Source organism: Drosophila ficusphila, unplaced genomic scaffold, assembly GCF_018152265.1.
Source record: "Drosophila ficusphila isolate 14025-0441.05 unplaced genomic scaffold, ASM1815226v1 contig_414, whole genome shotgun sequence".
Lineage (NCBI taxonomy): Eukaryota > Metazoa > Arthropoda > Insecta > Diptera > Drosophilidae > Drosophila > Drosophila ficusphila.
The window spans coordinates 2903065-2920830 of record NW_025064328.1 but is presented as its reverse complement, the minus strand read 5'-3'; the positions used below and the strand labels follow the sequence as shown (position 1 = coordinate 2920830).

The 17766-nt window shown below is 44.2% G+C and overlaps 4 protein-coding genes across 5 annotated transcripts; 3 read left to right on the top strand and 1 right to left on the bottom strand.

Annotated features, from left to right (window-relative positions):
• Positions 1 to 80: 80 nt before the first annotated feature.
• LOC108094875 (growth factor receptor-bound protein 2) lies at positions 81 to 7284 on the bottom strand. 2 transcript variants are annotated; one of them, XM_017195705.1, is made up of 6 exons: positions 7238 to 7284; positions 6256 to 6355; positions 2179 to 2276; positions 2001 to 2120; positions 1774 to 1939; positions 81 to 1609 (listed from the first exon to the last, which is right to left on the bottom strand). In XM_017195705.1, the coding sequence occupies exons 2-6, from the start codon at positions 6331 to 6333 to the stop codon at positions 1436 to 1438; spliced, it is 636 nt and encodes a 211-aa protein (XP_017051194.1). In that variant the 5' UTR covers positions 6334 to 6355; positions 7238 to 7284; the 3' UTR covers positions 81 to 1435. The 2 variants fall into 2 exon arrangements, with proteins under 2 accessions (XP_017051194.1, XP_017051195.1); XM_017195706.2 differs by having other exon boundaries at positions 7218 to 7251.
• An 80-nt stretch (positions 7285 to 7364) lies between these two features.
• Positions 7365 to 10592, top strand: LOC108094874 (guanylate kinase-associated protein mars). The gene is made up of 2 exons (XM_017195704.2): positions 7365 to 9052; positions 9108 to 10592. Exons 1-2 carry the CDS (start codon positions 7483 to 7485, stop codon positions 10358 to 10360), a joined length of 2823 nt encoding a protein of 940 aa, XP_017051193.1. The 5' UTR covers positions 7365 to 7482; the 3' UTR covers positions 10361 to 10592.
• A 493-nt stretch (positions 10593 to 11085) lies between these two features.
• LOC108094847 (protein lin-54 homolog) lies at positions 11086 to 17759 on the top strand. Its single transcript, XM_017195650.2, is given in 7 exon segments — positions 11086 to 11461; positions 14502 to 15922; positions 15983 to 16642; positions 16644 to 16879; positions 16940 to 17079; positions 17143 to 17201; positions 17204 to 17759. Coding segments are annotated over 7 exon segments (2808 nt in total). The 5' UTR covers positions 11086 to 11436; the 3' UTR covers positions 17471 to 17759.
• On the top strand, positions 12195 to 14011 carry LOC108094850 (elongation factor Tu, mitochondrial). The gene is made up of 2 exons (XM_017195657.1): positions 12195 to 12326; positions 12383 to 14011. Exon 2 carries the CDS (start codon positions 12412 to 12414, stop codon positions 13882 to 13884), a length of 1473 nt encoding a protein of 490 aa, XP_017051146.1. The 5' UTR covers positions 12195 to 12326; positions 12383 to 12411; the 3' UTR covers positions 13885 to 14011.
• Positions 17760 to 17766: the final 7 nt, after the last annotated feature.

Here is a 17766-nt window from a genome sequence, read left to right as displayed (position 1 = left end):
TAGTTTGGTGGATATTAGGAAAGTGTATAAATGTATTTGCTTCGATATATATATATAGATAAAAAAATAGGCTTAAAATGTTTCGTTTTAGCATTTTGTTGTTGTTTAAATTACTTTATATTGGCAACTCTCATTACATTTGTTTATGCATATAGTTATGTAGTTGAAAAACGCTTAAACGTGCAACTATTTCGCTTTGCTGATGACAAATAAAGGTTACACACAGCACACTCAACCAATTATAAATAGTAGTAGTATTAATTTATAGCACAATATGATATAGCAGCAGTTTGAAACTTTTTACACATGTCACAAATAATTCCTTCCACTTTCATGATTTATTTTCGTCCATAATCGAATTTTGGCGGTCAGAAGACGGGTTGCAAACAATAAAATAAAAACAGACAGCGCGCGACATTGCTAAATATTATTGACAATTTTAAATTTGATAATGAGGGGGCCGAATTTTCACATAATCGAGTTACAGTCGCCGCAAAAAGTGCATGTGCAGCAGGCCTAATATCGTTTGTTTTTTGCATTATGAAGTTAAATATTTAAATATAGATGCGTGCATGTATTCATATAGTAACCAGCGATGCAAAAATTAATTTAATTTATATGGTAGGCATTTACGATAATATAATGTAAATTTTGTTTTAATTGTCTTCAGCTTTGAGACATTTAGGCAAAAGTTTTGTTTTCATAGTGAATTGGTTTTTGTTTTCTATAAAACGTGTTAAGCATTAGGTTGGTTGGTAATTCGTTATCATATAATCATAATAATATAATATGTTTACTCGCATTGCAACGCACTCCGTCAAAACATCAAATAAACTAAAGAGCACATTTAGGGCGAATCCTCAACACTCGTTTCGAAGCACAGGACAAATATTCTCTTTATCGAACTTAAATTATATATTTATATCAAAAATCCGTTTGTTTACAATTATAATAATAGTGCCATCTGGTATGTAGACATACTTGCATATGCCTATAGTTGCGGTCAAAATATTAGCAGTGAGTTTTGCCTTTTGTCTTGAAAGATGCCAAAGAAAACTCGGATCAATTGCTTTTTTATTTCGGCCGCAGCTATACATACACAAATAAATTTACATATCTAGTTTAAAGTGTCACTCAGTTGCTATGAAACGATTTCGTAATATTATCGTATTGTATTGTTTTATCAAAAAACGTCAAAACGTAAAAAATGCATTCGGCTTATAGGCTTAAACTTGTGTTGTATACGTTGTCTACAGAATTTCTTGTCCACTTTTCTTGTATATAAATATTTAAAATTTGTGTTTAGTTCCTTCTTGCTGTTATTTGCAGTTGCTGATGATACTGTCTAATCGTTATGGGTGTGTGTGTGTGTGTGTGTTGTGGCTTCCGCGGGGGCGGGGGTTTTGTGTGGCGTCCCTCCTTAGATGTTATCTTATTATGAATGATATGGCGTCACATAAGTTGCTGGGAAGATTCCTTTCCTATTGCCGATCTCGCCGTTCCACCAGTTCTCATCGGAGCGATCTGTGACGGTGATGACATCGCCGCGTCTGAAGTCCAATTCCCCGGATTCCTGTGGCACAAAATCGTACAGCGCCTGCACGAGCATCTGCAATGGGAAATCGTTCGGGGGATCATGAATCTAATCTTATATTCTTGGCATCACTGTTTGTTTATAGTTCGAATGGGTGGGCGGCAGCATGACCTCAATATGTTGCGCGAAATATGTATTTTTAAAATGAAATCGCCTGACTCTCAGGCGGGCACACCCACCTCTTCAGGTATCATATCACGCAATTTGACTTCCTGCGACCGGGACACGCTCGCCGTCCGATGATATTCAACCAGTTCGTTGAGGGAGTTGAACTTGACCACCCAGAGGAAGAATTTGCTTTGGGCATCGCGCAGAACCTTGAAATGCTGAACGCCATCGGGGCATCTGCAAGATAACGAGATCGTTAAAGGTTTCGATTCCATGGAAGCCGTACTCTTGAACTCACTTGACTGATAAGGAGAAATCGCCGGGACTGGATTCACTGATGCGTATCAAAAAGGCGCCTTCGTGCTTATTCGAAAGCAGCTTCTCGGCATCAGCTCTTGTGATCCGACCATAGTACCAACTGTGCAGAAGATAATGATTAATCGGGCTTCGATGCAATGGTTTCTTGTTCAACTTACTCATGGTTTTTCATTTCTATGTAATTGCTGGGTATAAGGCCTTCCTTTCCATCCAGCTCGGCGCGGTACCAATTTGAATCATCCTCCATATTTAATATCTGTGAAGTACGTGGTTTTGTATAAATAATTCGAATGATTTCAGAGAAATCCAATGCTTATAAAAACCGATTTGTTTAATTCCTATATCTCTTGCTGTTTTTATTTTTATACAATTAATGATATTGGTTGTTATTGAAGATAAACAATAAATATTAGCATTGGGCCATTAAAACCCTCCCCAATAAACTCTAGAAGAAAAGATTTTAATTGCCGTCTTCTGTCAATTACACACCAGAAACGAAATGAGAAATCCGACCCCCGAAATACTTTGTAAGAACCTGCTTCTGTGGTTTCCATTTTTAAAGCCACACCCCTTTAATCGCCTCAGACAATGGGGATCAATCGAGACATTCTTCCGCTTTGTTTATTGGAGACTGGCCCGATTCCCCCACGGGTTTCGATAAACAATTGACAATTGTTTGTTGATTGAGACTCCCAAAACTGTGTCAGTGCGTAATCAACGACGGGGCAATGAAGATAGGCTTACGCCCTAGGAAAAATATCTGTTATCTCCCCTATTCTCATATCTGTTTCTTGCGGGACGCTAAAAATAAACAAGCATTATGGCTGACATGTGATAAGAATGTTAAGTGAAACGGGCGAATTTCACTTTTGGGTGTCTAATGGACTTTTTCCTAGCTGCCTTTTATTTTTCGCCCATTTCGCATGCCAGTGACACAACAAGTAGCCTACGTAATCGGTGACTTTTATGTTTTTTTTTTCCCGATTGCCAGACGAAATTGAAGTTTGCGTTTTTGCAAAAGTCTCAGCTGTTTGCTCAGCCACTGGGAATTCCCATATTCGAAGGTGCTGAGCTGAGCTTTTTATGAATGGATTGGTTGACATCGACCTCCACAGACCTGCGCCAAAAATTTAATATACACCAGCCTTCGTAATTTTTTTTTTTCGCCCCATGTTTGTTTTTCCCAAGGAAATCTTTTCACAAATACGTAGGAAATATTTTTCTTGTGTTAAGGTCAGGATTCCGCCCAAACAATGCCATTTCGTTGAGTAAAAGAAGCCTTAGGCAAATACGTTGTAATCTTTATGTATTTCGTTTATTTTCCGCCAACGGATTTTCCCTTGAATAACTGAGTTATTTGGCAGTTTTGTTGTTCGTCAAGTCGGAATAATGGAATGGCATTCAAATGAGTCACAACACTCCTGGTGATACTGTGTGTTTAATTTGAGGGGTTGTTTGGTTCCCAAAGTTGCAAGAGTCTCTGTGACTCTTAAATAATTTTTCCAATAATGGATCATTCACATAGACATTTTGTCATAAAATTATAACTATAATTGCTGAAAGTATTCAATCCCATTTATACAAATATAATCACAACTGGTTGAAATAGTCATACAATATTAATTATAAATGGTTCATATCACTTAATTGGGTATTACTTATATAACAAATTAACCAAAATCAAAATTTTGTTTAATTATAATATAATAAAATAGCCAGAACAAATATCTTTTAAATCAGAAACGTTTTCAAGAATTAATTTACCATAAAATTTGGTAAGTAAATGGTAGCCGAATGTCGAGTTAGCACTGCCTAATTTATTTTTTTGTTGACTAAAATTTTCGCACGTAAGATTGTGGGAGGGATTCGGGTGGTATGGGGGTGTCAAAGTCAATTCCAGCTTATGTAAAACTCAATTATTGTTTTCACTGTTGGCAGTGGCAGTGGGATTTCGCCCGCTCAGCTGGATCTGCTCCGACTAATTGGCATAGCTCCATAGTTCTAATCCACCCCCCATAACCGATTCCGCCCGCATCTGTCACCCAGACATTGTTCATCGTATGTTTATTTTATTTTTAGCTTGTTTCATTCATTGAACAACCCGCCGAGAAAAATTCATTTCCACGGATTCGTCGTCTATTACAGAAAGTTTTCTCGCGACCCTACAGACAGAAAAATCTTATAAAGAATAGCATCATTACAAAAACTGTTTGTGTTTCAGACATGGGTTAAACCAAATTATTTTTGTTTTCAAAACTAGTAATTTTAAATAAGCAAAAAATGTTAATGCATTAGATGAACTAGTCATGTCTATCCACATAACAAAATCATTAAGCTACTAATTGTTGCTTTAACACATATATCTAGTACCATGCTAATTACCCAGTTTTTCTTACATTTAGCAAGCCTTAGAGTTAGTCTAATGTGTCCAAGTATTTGTTTACAGTGCAGGGAATGTGCCTGGCGGTTGGATAATGCATAAATATTTCGCGGCGCTCTCGGAAAGCTGGCACGTAGTGGCCATGATTGTTATTATCAATTGTTTATTCTCGTATGTTTTATGTAATTACTAGAGAAAAATGCTTTGTAGTTTCGGTTTCTACGCTGCAAAGTGTCAAAGCGACACGAACGTTCACTTTTCGCAGTTTTTGCAAACGAGCGAAAGTTGAACTCAGAATCCCAGTTCGTGTTTTTCGTTTGTTATTATGATAAAACGTGGCTACTTTTGGTGCCACAAAGCCGTTAGAATTCAAGGTAGAGTTCCCAGAAAATTGAACTCCAAATATCGAAGAAATTCGCTGTTTGAAAAACCAGTTTCTGGAAAGAAACCAAACGAAATGTTTGATGATTCACGGGTGCTCCCTCTATCGCTGCGTCTGTTTGTTTGGGGGATCGGGAATCTTTTCAGATAAGGCCCATCCATCGAGTGACTAAGCAAAGGCAAACAAATGGCGTTTGAATCGCCGAAGATTATCCCCCCGAACATCGTTGGGTTTCTCTATACCGATTGCCGTAACCGGTAATAGCTGCAATAATAGTTGGGTTAAACGAACTGATTTTATCAGTGCGGAGTGTTGTTTACTGACTGATAAGCCCGGAATGGGGAGGAAGTTACATATGGGGGCTAAGCGTAGAAGTAGACCCGTTCTCTAATGGGCGAGAGCAACGCACACTCTTGACCTTCGAGGAGCGATAAAGAGGCTCTTCTTCGGCGAGTCATTGACACCATCAATCAGCAGCAGCAGCAGAAGCAGCAGCCGCAGCGGCAGTAGAAGCATATGGAAAAAATGCAAAAAGGGAAAAAACCTGCCATAGGACTGGGTTCCTACTGTGACTAACCTACGACAAGGTAGACACACCAACAAACTGCCGCAGTTGCAGCAACGAAAATCAGCTTACAGCGCGCCCTGGCAACAAGAAACCGGAAAATTCGCCAGCCAAAACAAAGGGCCTGGCCTAGGACAGCCAACACAGGAACACAGAAACACAAACACAAACACCTGGAAGGCAACGGCGGAAAAGATCGAATCGCAGCCTGGCTGCAAAGCCTTTTCCTTTGCTGCAAAATAATGCTGGCCAAGCTCAGATCGGATGTGCCACCAAAAGTTCCGCAAAAGCTGAGAATGGTACAGGAAAAATATATCACTGCCAAAAGGGGAAAATGCCAAATGTTTTTCTGTTTCTTATTTGCAGGTAACTGTGAAATATAATTAACTAATTAAAACAACTAAAGAGCTTGACAAAAGGCGGAAAATTATTGTTCTTATACTAGCTAGCAAACAAAAAAGCGTAGTTCCTAACGCTAAAGAAGAAGTTTCCCACAAGAATGAGTCTATATCAACGAATATAGTATTTATCTTATTTAAGTATTATATATTTTTTTTTTGTTCATAACCATTAGGGATTTCCTGTTAATGTAAGGGTATTTTATGTTCGGTTACTGACTGGTCGTAATCCTTTCGTGTTGTCTTTTGCGGATGCACCTTTTGAACCGCTTTTGCCAGCTTTTATGGAGTATTTATGCCACCACTCCTGTTTGTCGGGATTTAGTAACAAAATCCGTCTGGGACTTGGGATGTGGGTTAAGGCAACGACCTGGAGGAACTGCATCGCTGCAAATTATGCATGCATGTCCTGCTCCACACCCCGTACCCCGTACCACCTCCCTCTTGCCCCGACCCCCGCAAAGTCTATGAATAAATCCAGATATTATGACAATGGGGGCAAAAACTCACCTTTAGGATCTGAGTTTTGCGAAAACTCAGCTCGTCGTCGGCCGTCGCAGAGAAATCGTGTTTGGCAATCGCTTCCATTTTGTGTTGTTTATTGCTGCCGCTGTTTTGTGCGTAATTGCAAACGCGTTTTTGGAGATTATTTAAAAATTAGTTTTAGTTTTAGATTTAGTTTTATCAGCCTTGATGCACCGCACAAACATTCACACACACACACAGCATTCGAATACACGGGCAGGTCGGAATCTCTCCTCGCTCTCCGCTCACTCCCTCTCTTTCTAACACACTGTTTGTTCACTAGGGCTATGGAAATGGTTAGGAATCCGTGATTAGCTAGATCGCATTATATAAACAATAAATCATGGATATTCGGCAGCGCGTTTTCCTTGTTAATAATAATATGTCTGGGCAAGGCGAGAAGAGCGATTAAAAATACACCGACGACGACGACATTCCCAAGCAAAATGAGCAACAGAGAATGAGAATGACAGGCGGCGACTTGGTTTTCTCTCTTGCTCTCCTTTGCTGTGTGGGTGTGCGTTCGTGTGAGCGTGGCAGCGTTGCCAGCAGCTTGCAATTTGGAATTTCGAGGAAAAGCAGGTACCGCAAAAGCAATTAAATAATGGTTAACTACAAAATGTTTTGTTTTTAACTATATTTTGAAGGCCCTTGAAGTCCAGGATATTGGCCATAAATATAATTGGACAATCTAGGGCGTGGGTGCTTGCTGTTGGCAATGCTGCCTCGGTGACGTTGTTGTTTGTTTTATTTTTTGTAACCCCAATAAACACACACACTTGCACACGCGGCGCTTGTATTTAATATATGTACAAGTTTCGGCGAATTATTTTGGGCTTTTTGCGTAAGCAAACCTGCCGCTAGGTTTAGTTTTCAATAAGCGGTAATAGCTGCAAGCTTAAGCGACACTAATTAAGCCCGTAGAGCGGTTTTGGTAGACATATTACTGCTAAAATTTGTAATTCACTTTTATTTTCATAGCAGCGTGACCGTGTCAGAATCTCTTGAACAAACCTGTATAATATACTATCTTGAAATGTGGAAAATATACCACGTAAGATGGCGAAGTATTTGCCTACCTGGTCACACTCCGGGACGCTTCGCCATTTTAAAATACAAAACAGCAGACGCTTCGCCGGAAAAGTCAACATTAAGATCAAATTCCAACAGGACACTTATTTGCACCTCGTCTGATTCGTCACAGCCGTCGCCATGCAGCGCCACAAGGAACTGTACAAGGAGCAATCTCTGGTGCTGAGCCCCCGCAATCACTGCCAGCAGAACAGGGATCGATTGCAGGCGGCGCGCGCCAAAAAACGGGAGGATTGCTTCCACCAAAACCGCATTATTAGTTTAAGTCCCACGCCCATGAAGGTGAAGCCACCAGCGGCTGCCCAAGAAGCTCTACCCCAGGAGAACGTGGTACCCAATCAGCAGAGTGAGGAGCAGCTGAATCAGGTCAAGAAGCGCGAGGAGCAGCCAAAAGCCACTCGGCAGGATCTCTTCCTAAAACGCTACATGGAGTGGAAAGCCGCCAGGAACTTGCAGCACAAACAGCAGGAGCAGTCGCGTCGGGGACCAGCCATCAATGCAACGATCGTAAATCAATCAAAGGCCTTTCCCGAATCCCAAACATTTCGGGCTCCCGAAAACCTCGGTTCTACTAAACAGAAGGAAGATGCTCCCGTGTTTAAGCCGCTCAAACGTAACTCGCTCTATGTGCTTGCCAATACGATTGGCAAGGGCAAAGATAAAGTATCCAATACATCGATGGCAGCTCCCCGAGTGAAAAAGCCAGCAACTGCAAATAATTTTTCGGCGAAGTCGGCACCTTCTTTAGGCAAACCAGCGGCAGAAGATAACCCATCATCGAAAACAGCGCCTGCAGTCCGTCCTGTAGCATTGGCCAAGCAAAAAGCAGCTACTCCTTTAACGAAACCAGTGCCGGCAGTTCAACAGACCACCAATCCAGTGGCGTTGGCCAGGAAAAACGCAGCATTGCGAGCCCATTCCACTACGACTGGCATAACCAGGACACAAGCTACCACACTTAGGCCCAGACTTAATACTGCTCCTGGAAATGAGGCCAAAAAGCCAACCACCCTACCCAAGTCCACGCCAGCGTCGGTTAATAATGTGAAAACAGCTCCCGTGCGTCAACAGCCAACAGGAAGCAGTTTGAAGCCCAAGATGCCTCCGCCCAGAGCAGCAAGACTTCCCAATGTGATGTCACAGCCATTCGAGAAGCCTTCGGTACCCAGAGTACCAATCGCATCCCGAGCCAACATAGCGAAACCAATTCGTGGCGGAGGTGGAGCTGCGGGAAAATTCAAAGACTCTGCTGCAACGACCAGCAGAGCTGCCAGTCATTCCATGCGGATGAAGCCCACTAAGACAAAGGGTCAGTATACAAAGCTTCAGGAGAACGCGCGAAAGCGTCCGCTGCTTAAAGCCGAGTTACTGGAGGCAGCTACCTTGGAGTTACCACCTCTCACGCCGCTTGACGATACCCACAATCCCTTCCACGACCAGGCCACGTCGACGCAGTACAAGTCTAACAACTGCAGCGGCAGTCTTCAGGAGGCTTTTGGGGACAGCATATTGAGTCCAGTGGCCTCGTGCGAGAAAAAGAGCGACAGTACAGCCAAAAGGCAACTGCTGCCGGCAAGCAAAGCTGAGATTTCAGTTCCAGTAGCGAAGAAAAAATTCGACTTTACGCGTTACTCTGTTGCTAATTCGCCGGCGGAGGACTCGCTGATCTTGGATCCACAACAGTCAACGAGTAAGTATATTGTTTTTTATATTTTCCTAATCGCATCCTAACATTTCCCCTTCAGTTAAAGAAAACAATGGAGATGCTACTCTGGTGCCCGAAGGGGAAAAAACACCGCCCCGCCGTGAATCCAACGGAATGCCCAATTATCTCAGTCCATTTGTAAGCGTCTCACGTGGGAAGGTTAACTCGCGTTGCGAAAAGGAGAAGCGAAATAGCTTTTACCTGCCTGATGAGGAGCAACCTTTGGAAGTTCGTCGTGCCGTCGAATCCGTTCTGTATTTCCGACTGCAGCTAAGCAATGAGATCACGCGGCTTCAAGCTCTATGCAGCGAGTGGGAAGCGTATAGCAAAGAGAACGAGACGCGACTACAGGAAACGGGTGGTATTGACATGATCAATGTAACCATCGGACAGACGCGTCTGCTAACCACAAAGAAGATGATGCAGTTTAGCGGTCTTATCGATCGCTGTGAGGCGGGAGCCACCGGAAAGAACAACCGGACGAACGATGGCAGCGAGGACACGAAGCCAGTGCAAGCTGAGGATCTCGAGGGCTGGTGGGACATGCTGCGCCTGCAGAGCGAGAACGTGGACAAGCGATTTGAGAACCTGAAGCGTTGGCGGGCCAACGACTGGCTCGATCCGGATGCAGCGGCCGAAGAAGTCAAGCAGCCGAAACCAAAACCAAAACCGAAAGTAATTCGCAACAAGATTAAGTCGAAGGCCAAGCCCAGCAGCAATCTTCAGCAGTTCCTACGGAAAGCTCATGCAAACATGAAGAAGACCAAGGATGAGCCGGCGATAGAAGATGGTGTGCCATCCACATCCTCACGGCTCAGTTCTCCACGGGTGATCGTGGTGCGGAACCGCAGGTCCTTTTCGCCTGCCCGAACCGTTCTTCGCATGTCGACGGGAGAGGGACGTCAATCCATTGCACCCAATGCTCTGCTAAAATCAGCTATTCTGGCTGCTGCAGAACAGAATGCCGCCAAGACGCCGCCGCCTAAGCCGCGCACCTCCATTCTGAAAACTCCTGGCACTGTTAAACGCCAAAACCGAGGAGTCCTGTTCAGCGCAAAGAAAAGCGTTCGCCGCTTCCAGTTCACTTACGAAGAGGGCAACATCAGCACCGAAGAGAATGTGGGCACCGATAAGCTGGAGGACTGCGAGGAGGATATGTCACTGGAGGCTTCCTCAGAACGTCGATCCTTGGAAAAGAACGCCGAAACCGTTCATGAAAGCGGACAGACGCCCCGGAACTACATACTTCGCAATCGTCGTGTTACTCTACGACCTTCCTCGGAGTTTATGTAGTGTAATTCATTGCTATAGAGTTGTTTATGTGTTTATTTTATAGTTTAATGTTCTTTTACGGAACGTCCATTTAGTGTTAATTGTTTAAGATGTTTAATACACATTTGGCGTTTTTAATGTTTGGCGTTTGTTTTGTGAAAATTGAACCATATCGTAATTTTTATATATTATCTTAACTAATTTGATATGTTATAGTAAACGCAGGAATAAATAAATCACGAAATAATTTAAATTTTTGATCATGACCATTACTAAACTCTATATAAATATTTAAAGGTTTTTAAGTATAACAATTACTACATTTTTAAAACGAATTAAGATTGGTTGCTTTTATCACTCTTGTTGCATAAAGGCAAAAATATTTTTAATTTAAAATCCATGTTATTAACACATTTTACTTTGACTGGATGAATTATAATCACGACCAACGTCGAGGTCATAAATAACTTTTTTGATTTGAATCACTTCAAAATTATCAAAAGAAGCGAAAATATTTGTATTGGTTAAAATCAGTCTTGTCTAGTAGTTAGACTAAACAAATTAAATTTTAATTTTATATAAAATAATAAATTTGGAATTTAAAATAGAGGGTTGCGTCCGCGCTAAGCCGCTTTTCAATTCGTTAACCTACCGGATACTTTAGATTTTAGGTATATTAAAGTATTTTTTCAGTATCATTTGGTCATATTTCAGTATATTTGTTAGTGTAGCACGGTATAATTTAACGGTTCTGCTACGGTCCCACTGTGATTCACAAAAGTAATGGAAGACTACTCGACGGCAATTTAAATTTAATTTTGAATTTTCTGTTGCACCCGATTATAATTACGTACTGATAAGGCCGCCAAATGAAAGTGCAAATAGCAGTGATATCGTGACGCGCATCTCACCGCAGTGACTAATAACCGAACGACCGTTTCGTTCGCCCGCGACGCCCTTTGAGTTCAACGCATTCACATTTCCAAGTGCAGATTTTCTTTTTGTTTTGCCCGCAGTGACCGCGCACTGCAATCAAAAAGGGGGCAAGATCAATTTCTCGATTACCTAAAGCTCAGGATAAATAATAACGACTAATCATGGACAACAGTGGCGGCAATTTGGGTAAGGACTTGGTCATTTCATATTTCAAATTGAATTTTCAACTTCTGGTACAGCATGTACTTGCCATGGCAGTTGGCCGTCCACTGGCGCGCAAATGTTTACCCTGGTTTTTCTGCCCCCATTTTGCTTATTTACTCTGCTTCTCAGCAATTGCCAACCGGATTTATATATCTGTATGGCATTTCAATTTGCATATCATCCGCAATTTCTTTGAATTTCGATTTATTGTAAGTTTTTGCACTCTGCTGACGAAACGAAAAAGTGCTTTTAACGATCTGGGAACATCCCATGGAGCGGTGTTGCCAGACGGCTTGTTACACATATGGACATGTGCTCGTCTGTATTGGTGTTTTTATTGGGGTACAGTCTTGGGGGCATTTGTTTTTTGTCCTTAAAAGTGCCAAATTAGCATAATTATAGCTGTGGCAGATCATGAAATCAAGAGAAAGATTTATATAAAAGTCTGCCAAATCTCTTTAATGTTGGTTAATGGGCAATGTGGGTTTTTGGTGGGTGGCAAAAACGCGCACAAAATAATAACGTCAATGGGAGGTTGCCACACTACCGGAAAGTATTATGCAAAAGATAACGTACAAAAATACTTTCAATTTTAAATTTAGTCATAATAATAGCGTTAACAAGCTTTATTTATTAGCATGGTAGATATTTTTCAAAACCATAAAGATTTGGTTCAAAATATTCAACTACATATATCGATAAGTGCACTGCCAATCGAAAGCAGCCACCAGGTGGCAGCTCCGGCGTATAGCACATTTCAGGGTTTACGCAATTTCGAGCCGTAAGATTTTCCTCGACCTGTGAAAAAGGCCTTTTGCCCCCTGCCAGGACAGCTTAAACTTGACTCGTAAGTGCGGCAAATGTTCTTCCTTGAACAAGGCTCATCCTTATCCTGATCTTCAGTTAAAAGCGCCCCGAGGAAAGTTGGAATCATGTCACATGCATTTGCCGCTGCCGTCTGCCGGTCGACAACCGCCTCCATGTCTTTGGCCCTGCGCTGCAGCCGGCGAGCCATGAGCTCCTCGAAGATGCTGCGCCTGGCGGGCGCCACTGCCTCCTCCACAGCTTGCAGGGACTGGCAGCGAAACGGACTTCTTTCTGCCCCCCGGATTGGAAACACCCAGCAGTACCTTCGTCAGTATGCCAACGAGAAGAAGGTTTTCGAGCGCACCAAGCCTCACTGCAATGTGGGTACCATCGGCCATGTGGATCACGGCAAGACCACGCTGACGGCGGCTATCACCAAGGTCCTCGCCGACAAGCAGCTTGCCGAGAGCAAGAAATACAACGAGATCGACAATGCGCCCGAGGAGAAGGCTCGCGGCATCACCATCAATGTGGCCCACGTGGAGTACCAGACGGAGACGCGGCACTACGGTCATACGGATTGCCCGGGACATGCGGATTACATCAAGAACATGATCACCGGAACGGCCCAGATGGATGGCGCCATCCTGGTGGTGGCCGCTACCGATGGTGCTATGCCCCAGACTCGCGAGCACATGCTGCTGGCTAAGCAGATCGGCATCGATCACATTGTGGTGTTCATCAACAAGGTAGACGCCGCCGATCAGGAGATGGTGGATCTGGTGGAGATGGAGATCCGCGAGCTGCTCACCGAAATGGGCTACGATGGTGACAAGATTCCCGTTGTGAAGGGTTCGGCGCTGTGCGCCCTGGAGGACAAGAGCCCCGAGATTGGCAAGGAGGCGATCCTCAAGCTGCTGCAGGAGGTGGATAGCTTCATTCCCACGCCGGTGCGAGAGCTGGACAAACCGTTCCTGCTGCCCGTGGAGAATGTCTATTCGATTCCCGGACGTGGCACCGTGGTCACGGGCCGCCTGGAGCGTGGAGTGGTCAAGAAGGGCATGGAGTGCGAATTCGTGGGCTACAACAAGGTGCTTAAGTCAACGGTGACCGGTGTGGAGATGTTCCATCAGATTCTGGAGGAGGCCCAGGCCGGTGATCAATTGGGAGCGCTGGTGCGCGGCGTCAAGCGTGATGACATTAAGCGTGGCATGGTCATGTGCAAGCCGGGCAGTGTGAAGGCTTTGGATCAGCTGGAGGCCCAGGTGTACATCCTGTCCAAGGATGAGGGTGGCCGCACCAAGCCCTTCATGTCCTTCATCCAGTTGCAGATGTTCTCGCGTACCTGGGATTGCGCCGTGCAGGTGCAGATTCCCGACAAAGAGATGGTCATGCCCGGCGAGGACACTAAGCTGATCCTGCGTCTCATCCGGCCCATGGTTTTGGAACAGGGACAGCGCTTCACACTGCGTGACGGCAACCTGACACTTGGCACCGGCGTCGTTACCAGCACCCTGCCTCCCCTGACTGAATCACAGCGATCTGAGCTGACGGAGGGCAAGAAAGCGCGCGAGAAGAAGGTGGCCGCCAAGAAGTAGAGAGCTCCCAAACGCTGTCAGTCATTAACTAAAATCATATTCTTAAGCGATTTTTATGCATATTGTATAAGTTGTTGGCGCTCCAATCACAGTCGAGTAAAATAAAACCACATCCACTAAAGCTAAATTGGTATAATTCGGAAGATGTTTTTAAAATTTTATTCATATTTTTGGTATTACATATTTTGTTTATAGGTATTTCCATGCCTTTAAATGTTTTATTAAAATGTTGGCAAATACGAGTTAAATTATTGAATTTTTTTTTTTTAATTGTTACTGTTATATTTGTATATTTATTGCTTGAAGGCAATCAGGTAAATATTGCCGTAAAGAAGTTTAAATTTTCGCGGTTTTCTTCGGTTGCTTATCGCTCTTGGTATCGGTTTCAAAAATAGATAAGGCTGAAATCGAAATAGATACACTTTCAAGCACAGACTTTAAGTGTTGGAAGACGTAACTTTGCAACCGCCTTGACCGCAGCTGATGATAAAGAACATTTTGAAATTGAATTGAAAATTGACAAATATGAGTATTTACCGCGTAGACTATTTGACGGGTATATTCAAACGCCACAGAGCTTAATTCACCATGTAAATAATATCTATTTTCGCCCCCAGATGCCCTCGACGACACGGAACCGTTGCCCGAGCTGAGTTTCGATGATTTAATGGATCCAACGTCTGACAAGAGCTCCCAACACATGGAAATCGATGCTTTGGACTCGGAAGATGACGATCCCGACGGAGATGATCTTGCCGATCCAGCGAATGATTCACTTAACACACCGCAGTTCAAAAAGAACGTTGTGCAAATACTGGACGACAGGCGGTTACCCTCATCCGGACCTATCCTAAAATCGCACGCCATTAAAGTAGTTACTGCCGGAGTCTCCTCCCCGTCCAAACCGCAAATTACGGACGTCAAAATTCTGAACAAAGTGAAACCAATACCCATTAAGATCGGAAGCACTACCATTGCTAATACATCTACGCCGAGCACCATTACTAAGACCCTGAGCAATTTGACGCAAATTAAAACGCAAGATGGTCGGGTAATCTTCGTGCAGAAATCCGTGCCTAGCACACAGACCAAAGCTCCGGTGGCCGGGTCACCAGGCGGAGGAATACGACGTGTAATTACATCACCGGGAATCCAAAAAGCGGTGCTCTCCAAGGGCGTCACTTTGGCGAGTACGGGTCTGGTCAAGGCAGCGGTACCGGGCAAAGTAGTTACCCCTGGAACTTCAACTCCCTCCACCTCCACGGCCATAACCATCAAGGGCATTACACCGCTGGCCGGAAGCAGTGCAAAGGCCGCTTCTCCCGTCACGTCGCCCACAACAGCAGGCTCTACTCCCACCAAAATTCAGGTGGTGCGCACTGCCGATGGCAAGATCATCAAGCTAAACCAGGCTGGCCCCTCGCTACTCCTAAATGCTAAACAACCTGCAGTCACCCCGGGATCCTCTGCCACTACTACCGTGAAACTGTCGCCCTCGACCGGCAATGTGGTGCTTAGCAAACCTGCTGGTCAAGTGGTGGTAAAGACAGCGCCTCCTGCGCAAGGAGGAGGAGCCACACCTGGCAAAATGGTGGTGCAGAGCGGCGGCAAACAAATCCTGGTGTCCAGCAAAAACATCATCAAATTGTCGCCGAAAGCGGGTGCCACCAGCACGGTAACTAACCCCTCCAGCGGACAGACGGCTACTCCCACAAGCGGATTGCACACTATTCAGCTTTCCGGCAAGAGCGGAGTGCAATATGTACGAGTGCTGACCAATAACAAAAGTGCGGGGACGAGTACAGCTGGGACCGTGCCGAAGACCATGTCAACTCAAAAGATCAGTGTAGTTCGGACTCCGGCTGGCACAACTGCTGCTACTAGCTCGCCTTCCACATCTACATCAACAGCAGTAGCATCTACAGCAACGACAGCGGTGAAGGCAAGTCCTTTCATCGGCAGCACCAGCAAGATTGTAATGCGGACAATGGGCGGCAGCATTGTGCCGCTGCCTTCCATGCAAACGCTGGTCTCCAAGGTGGGTATTTGAGCACGTATATATTAAAAAACCCTTCTAATTCGAATGATTTCCCTGCAGCGAGCGGTTGGCGCCAGCACCAACACTGTGAACCCAGCCATTGGGGCCAACAGCAGCAGTGGCAGCAGTCCCAGTGGCAGCCAGGATTCGCTGCGCAAACACCAGATAAACGATCTCAACATACAGCTCAAGCATTTGGCCTCCGTTAGCAGTGATGCCAGCGATAGCAGTGATGCAGGTCCCGACGCCAAAAAGCCGCGCTACGTGATCACCATGCAGGGAAAACAGCAAGCTTCGCAGCCAACCCAGAAGTCCCTTGGTCGGCCAACGAACGCACAGCGTTTTGGGATTAGCAACATTAGTCCGAAAAAGATCTACAATTTTGTGAAGTCGACCGGTACCAATGGGGTCAAGTACATGATCTGTAACTCTGGAGTGCCCCAGTCTTCGACCAGTGCCATGCGGCGAGGATACACCGGCTATGTGGACAACAAAATAAGGCGTACGCTGTCCATTTCCTCGCAGCAGCATCGCCTCAAGCAGATGAATCCGCAGCAGCAGACGAAGCATATGCAACTTCAGGCTCAGGCCAAGCAAAGGATCAGGCAGCAGCAGCAACAGAATCAGCACCAAACTGTGACTGTCAAAGTTGACCCCACGCTACCGACACAGCCTCCAAGCCAGAAGCATTCTGTTTCCAAACCGCTCTTCGAAATACTGGAAACCACCGGCAACGGAAGCGGCATCAACAGTCGATGTTCTGGGCGGTATGACGTCGAGACGAAAACACTGCAACTGCAGCAAATCCCAGTGCTTAAAACTATACTGCGACTGTTTCGCCAATGGGGAATTCTGTCAGGATTGCACCTGCAAGGATTGTTTCAATAATCTGGACTACGAGGTGGAGCGGGAGCGTGCCATTCGCAGTTGTCTCGATCGAAATCCAAGCGCCTTCAAGTAAGTTATTTTAATCAGATGTATTTTGATTGATTTATTGATTTGTCTTTCCTTCATTAGACCAAAAATTACGGCGCCAAATTCGGGGGACATGCGTTTGCACAACAAGGGTTGCAACTGCAAAAGATCAGGATGCCTCAAGAACTACTGCGAGTGCTATGAGGCCAAGATTCCCTGCACCAGTATATGTAAATGCGTGGGTAAGTAAAAGATTAGAACTGTTTTCATATTTCATTAAACTAATGAAATCTTTTGCTCTGCAGGTTGTCGAAACATGGAAGATCGACCGGATGTGGACATGGACTCTTTGGACGGTTTAATGGGGGAGCAAAGGGTTCAAGAAAGGACAAAGCGATTGACAAGCATTCGCATGAGAATCGCGCAAATGTTTATTTGACGGACGATGTCATTGAGGCGACCATTATGTGCATGATATCGCGGATTGTGATGCACGAGAAACAGAACATGCCCATCGAGGACACAGAACGTGAGGTGATGGAGGAGCTGGGAGAAAGCTTGAATCAGATCATAACCTTTGCGAAGGAAAAGCATGACACTTCTCAGCTCGACGAGTCGAAGGCGGTTTCTTAGAGCTGCCTGTTTAGTCAGACTTGAATTAGTTTTAAGTTTAAAAGTTCTTGACCTTTTCTTGTACTTTATTCTTATTTTGGCTTTCTAAAAGTTGACCTTAAGTAAAGTGTACCATTTTTAAGAAAAACCCTTTATACAAAATGTATATATCATACATAGCAAATTTCAGATATAGGACCTTTTGATTGTGAAAAGGCCGATGCTCGTAGATTTTATTATGAAATGATTTCTTTTGATTGAATTGTATATAATATAACCCCTCAATAAAGTTGAATGTCCCCTAAACTCAGATTGAA

What these genes read in the sequence shown, in the direction of transcription:
- LOC108094875 (XM_017195705.1), bottom strand. Translation starts at nt 6,333, where the DNA reads ATGGAAGCGATTGCCAAACACGATTTCTCTGCGACGGCCGACGACGAG. An exon ending in GCAAAACTCAGATCCTAAAG is followed by an intron (nt 2,277 to 6,255) that starts GTGAGTTTTTGC and finishes CGTACTTCACAG; the next exon opens with ATATTAAATATGGAGGATGA. An exon ending in GTGATATGATACCTGAAGAG is followed by an intron (nt 1,610 to 1,773) that starts GTGGGTGTGCCC and finishes TTCCCATTGCAG; the next exon opens with ATGCTCGTGCAGGCGCTGTA.
- LOC108094874 (XM_017195704.2), top strand. Translation starts at nt 7,483, where the DNA reads ATGCAGCGCCACAAGGAACTGTACAAGGAGCAATCTCTGGTGCTGAGC. An exon ending in GGATCCACAACAGTCAACGA is followed by an intron (nt 9,053 to 9,107) that starts GTAAGTATATTG and finishes TTTCCCCTTCAG; the next exon opens with TTAAAGAAAACAATGGAGAT.
- LOC108094850 (XM_017195657.1), top strand. Translation starts at nt 12,412, where the DNA reads ATGTCACATGCATTTGCCGCTGCCGTCTGCCGGTCGACAACCGCCTCC.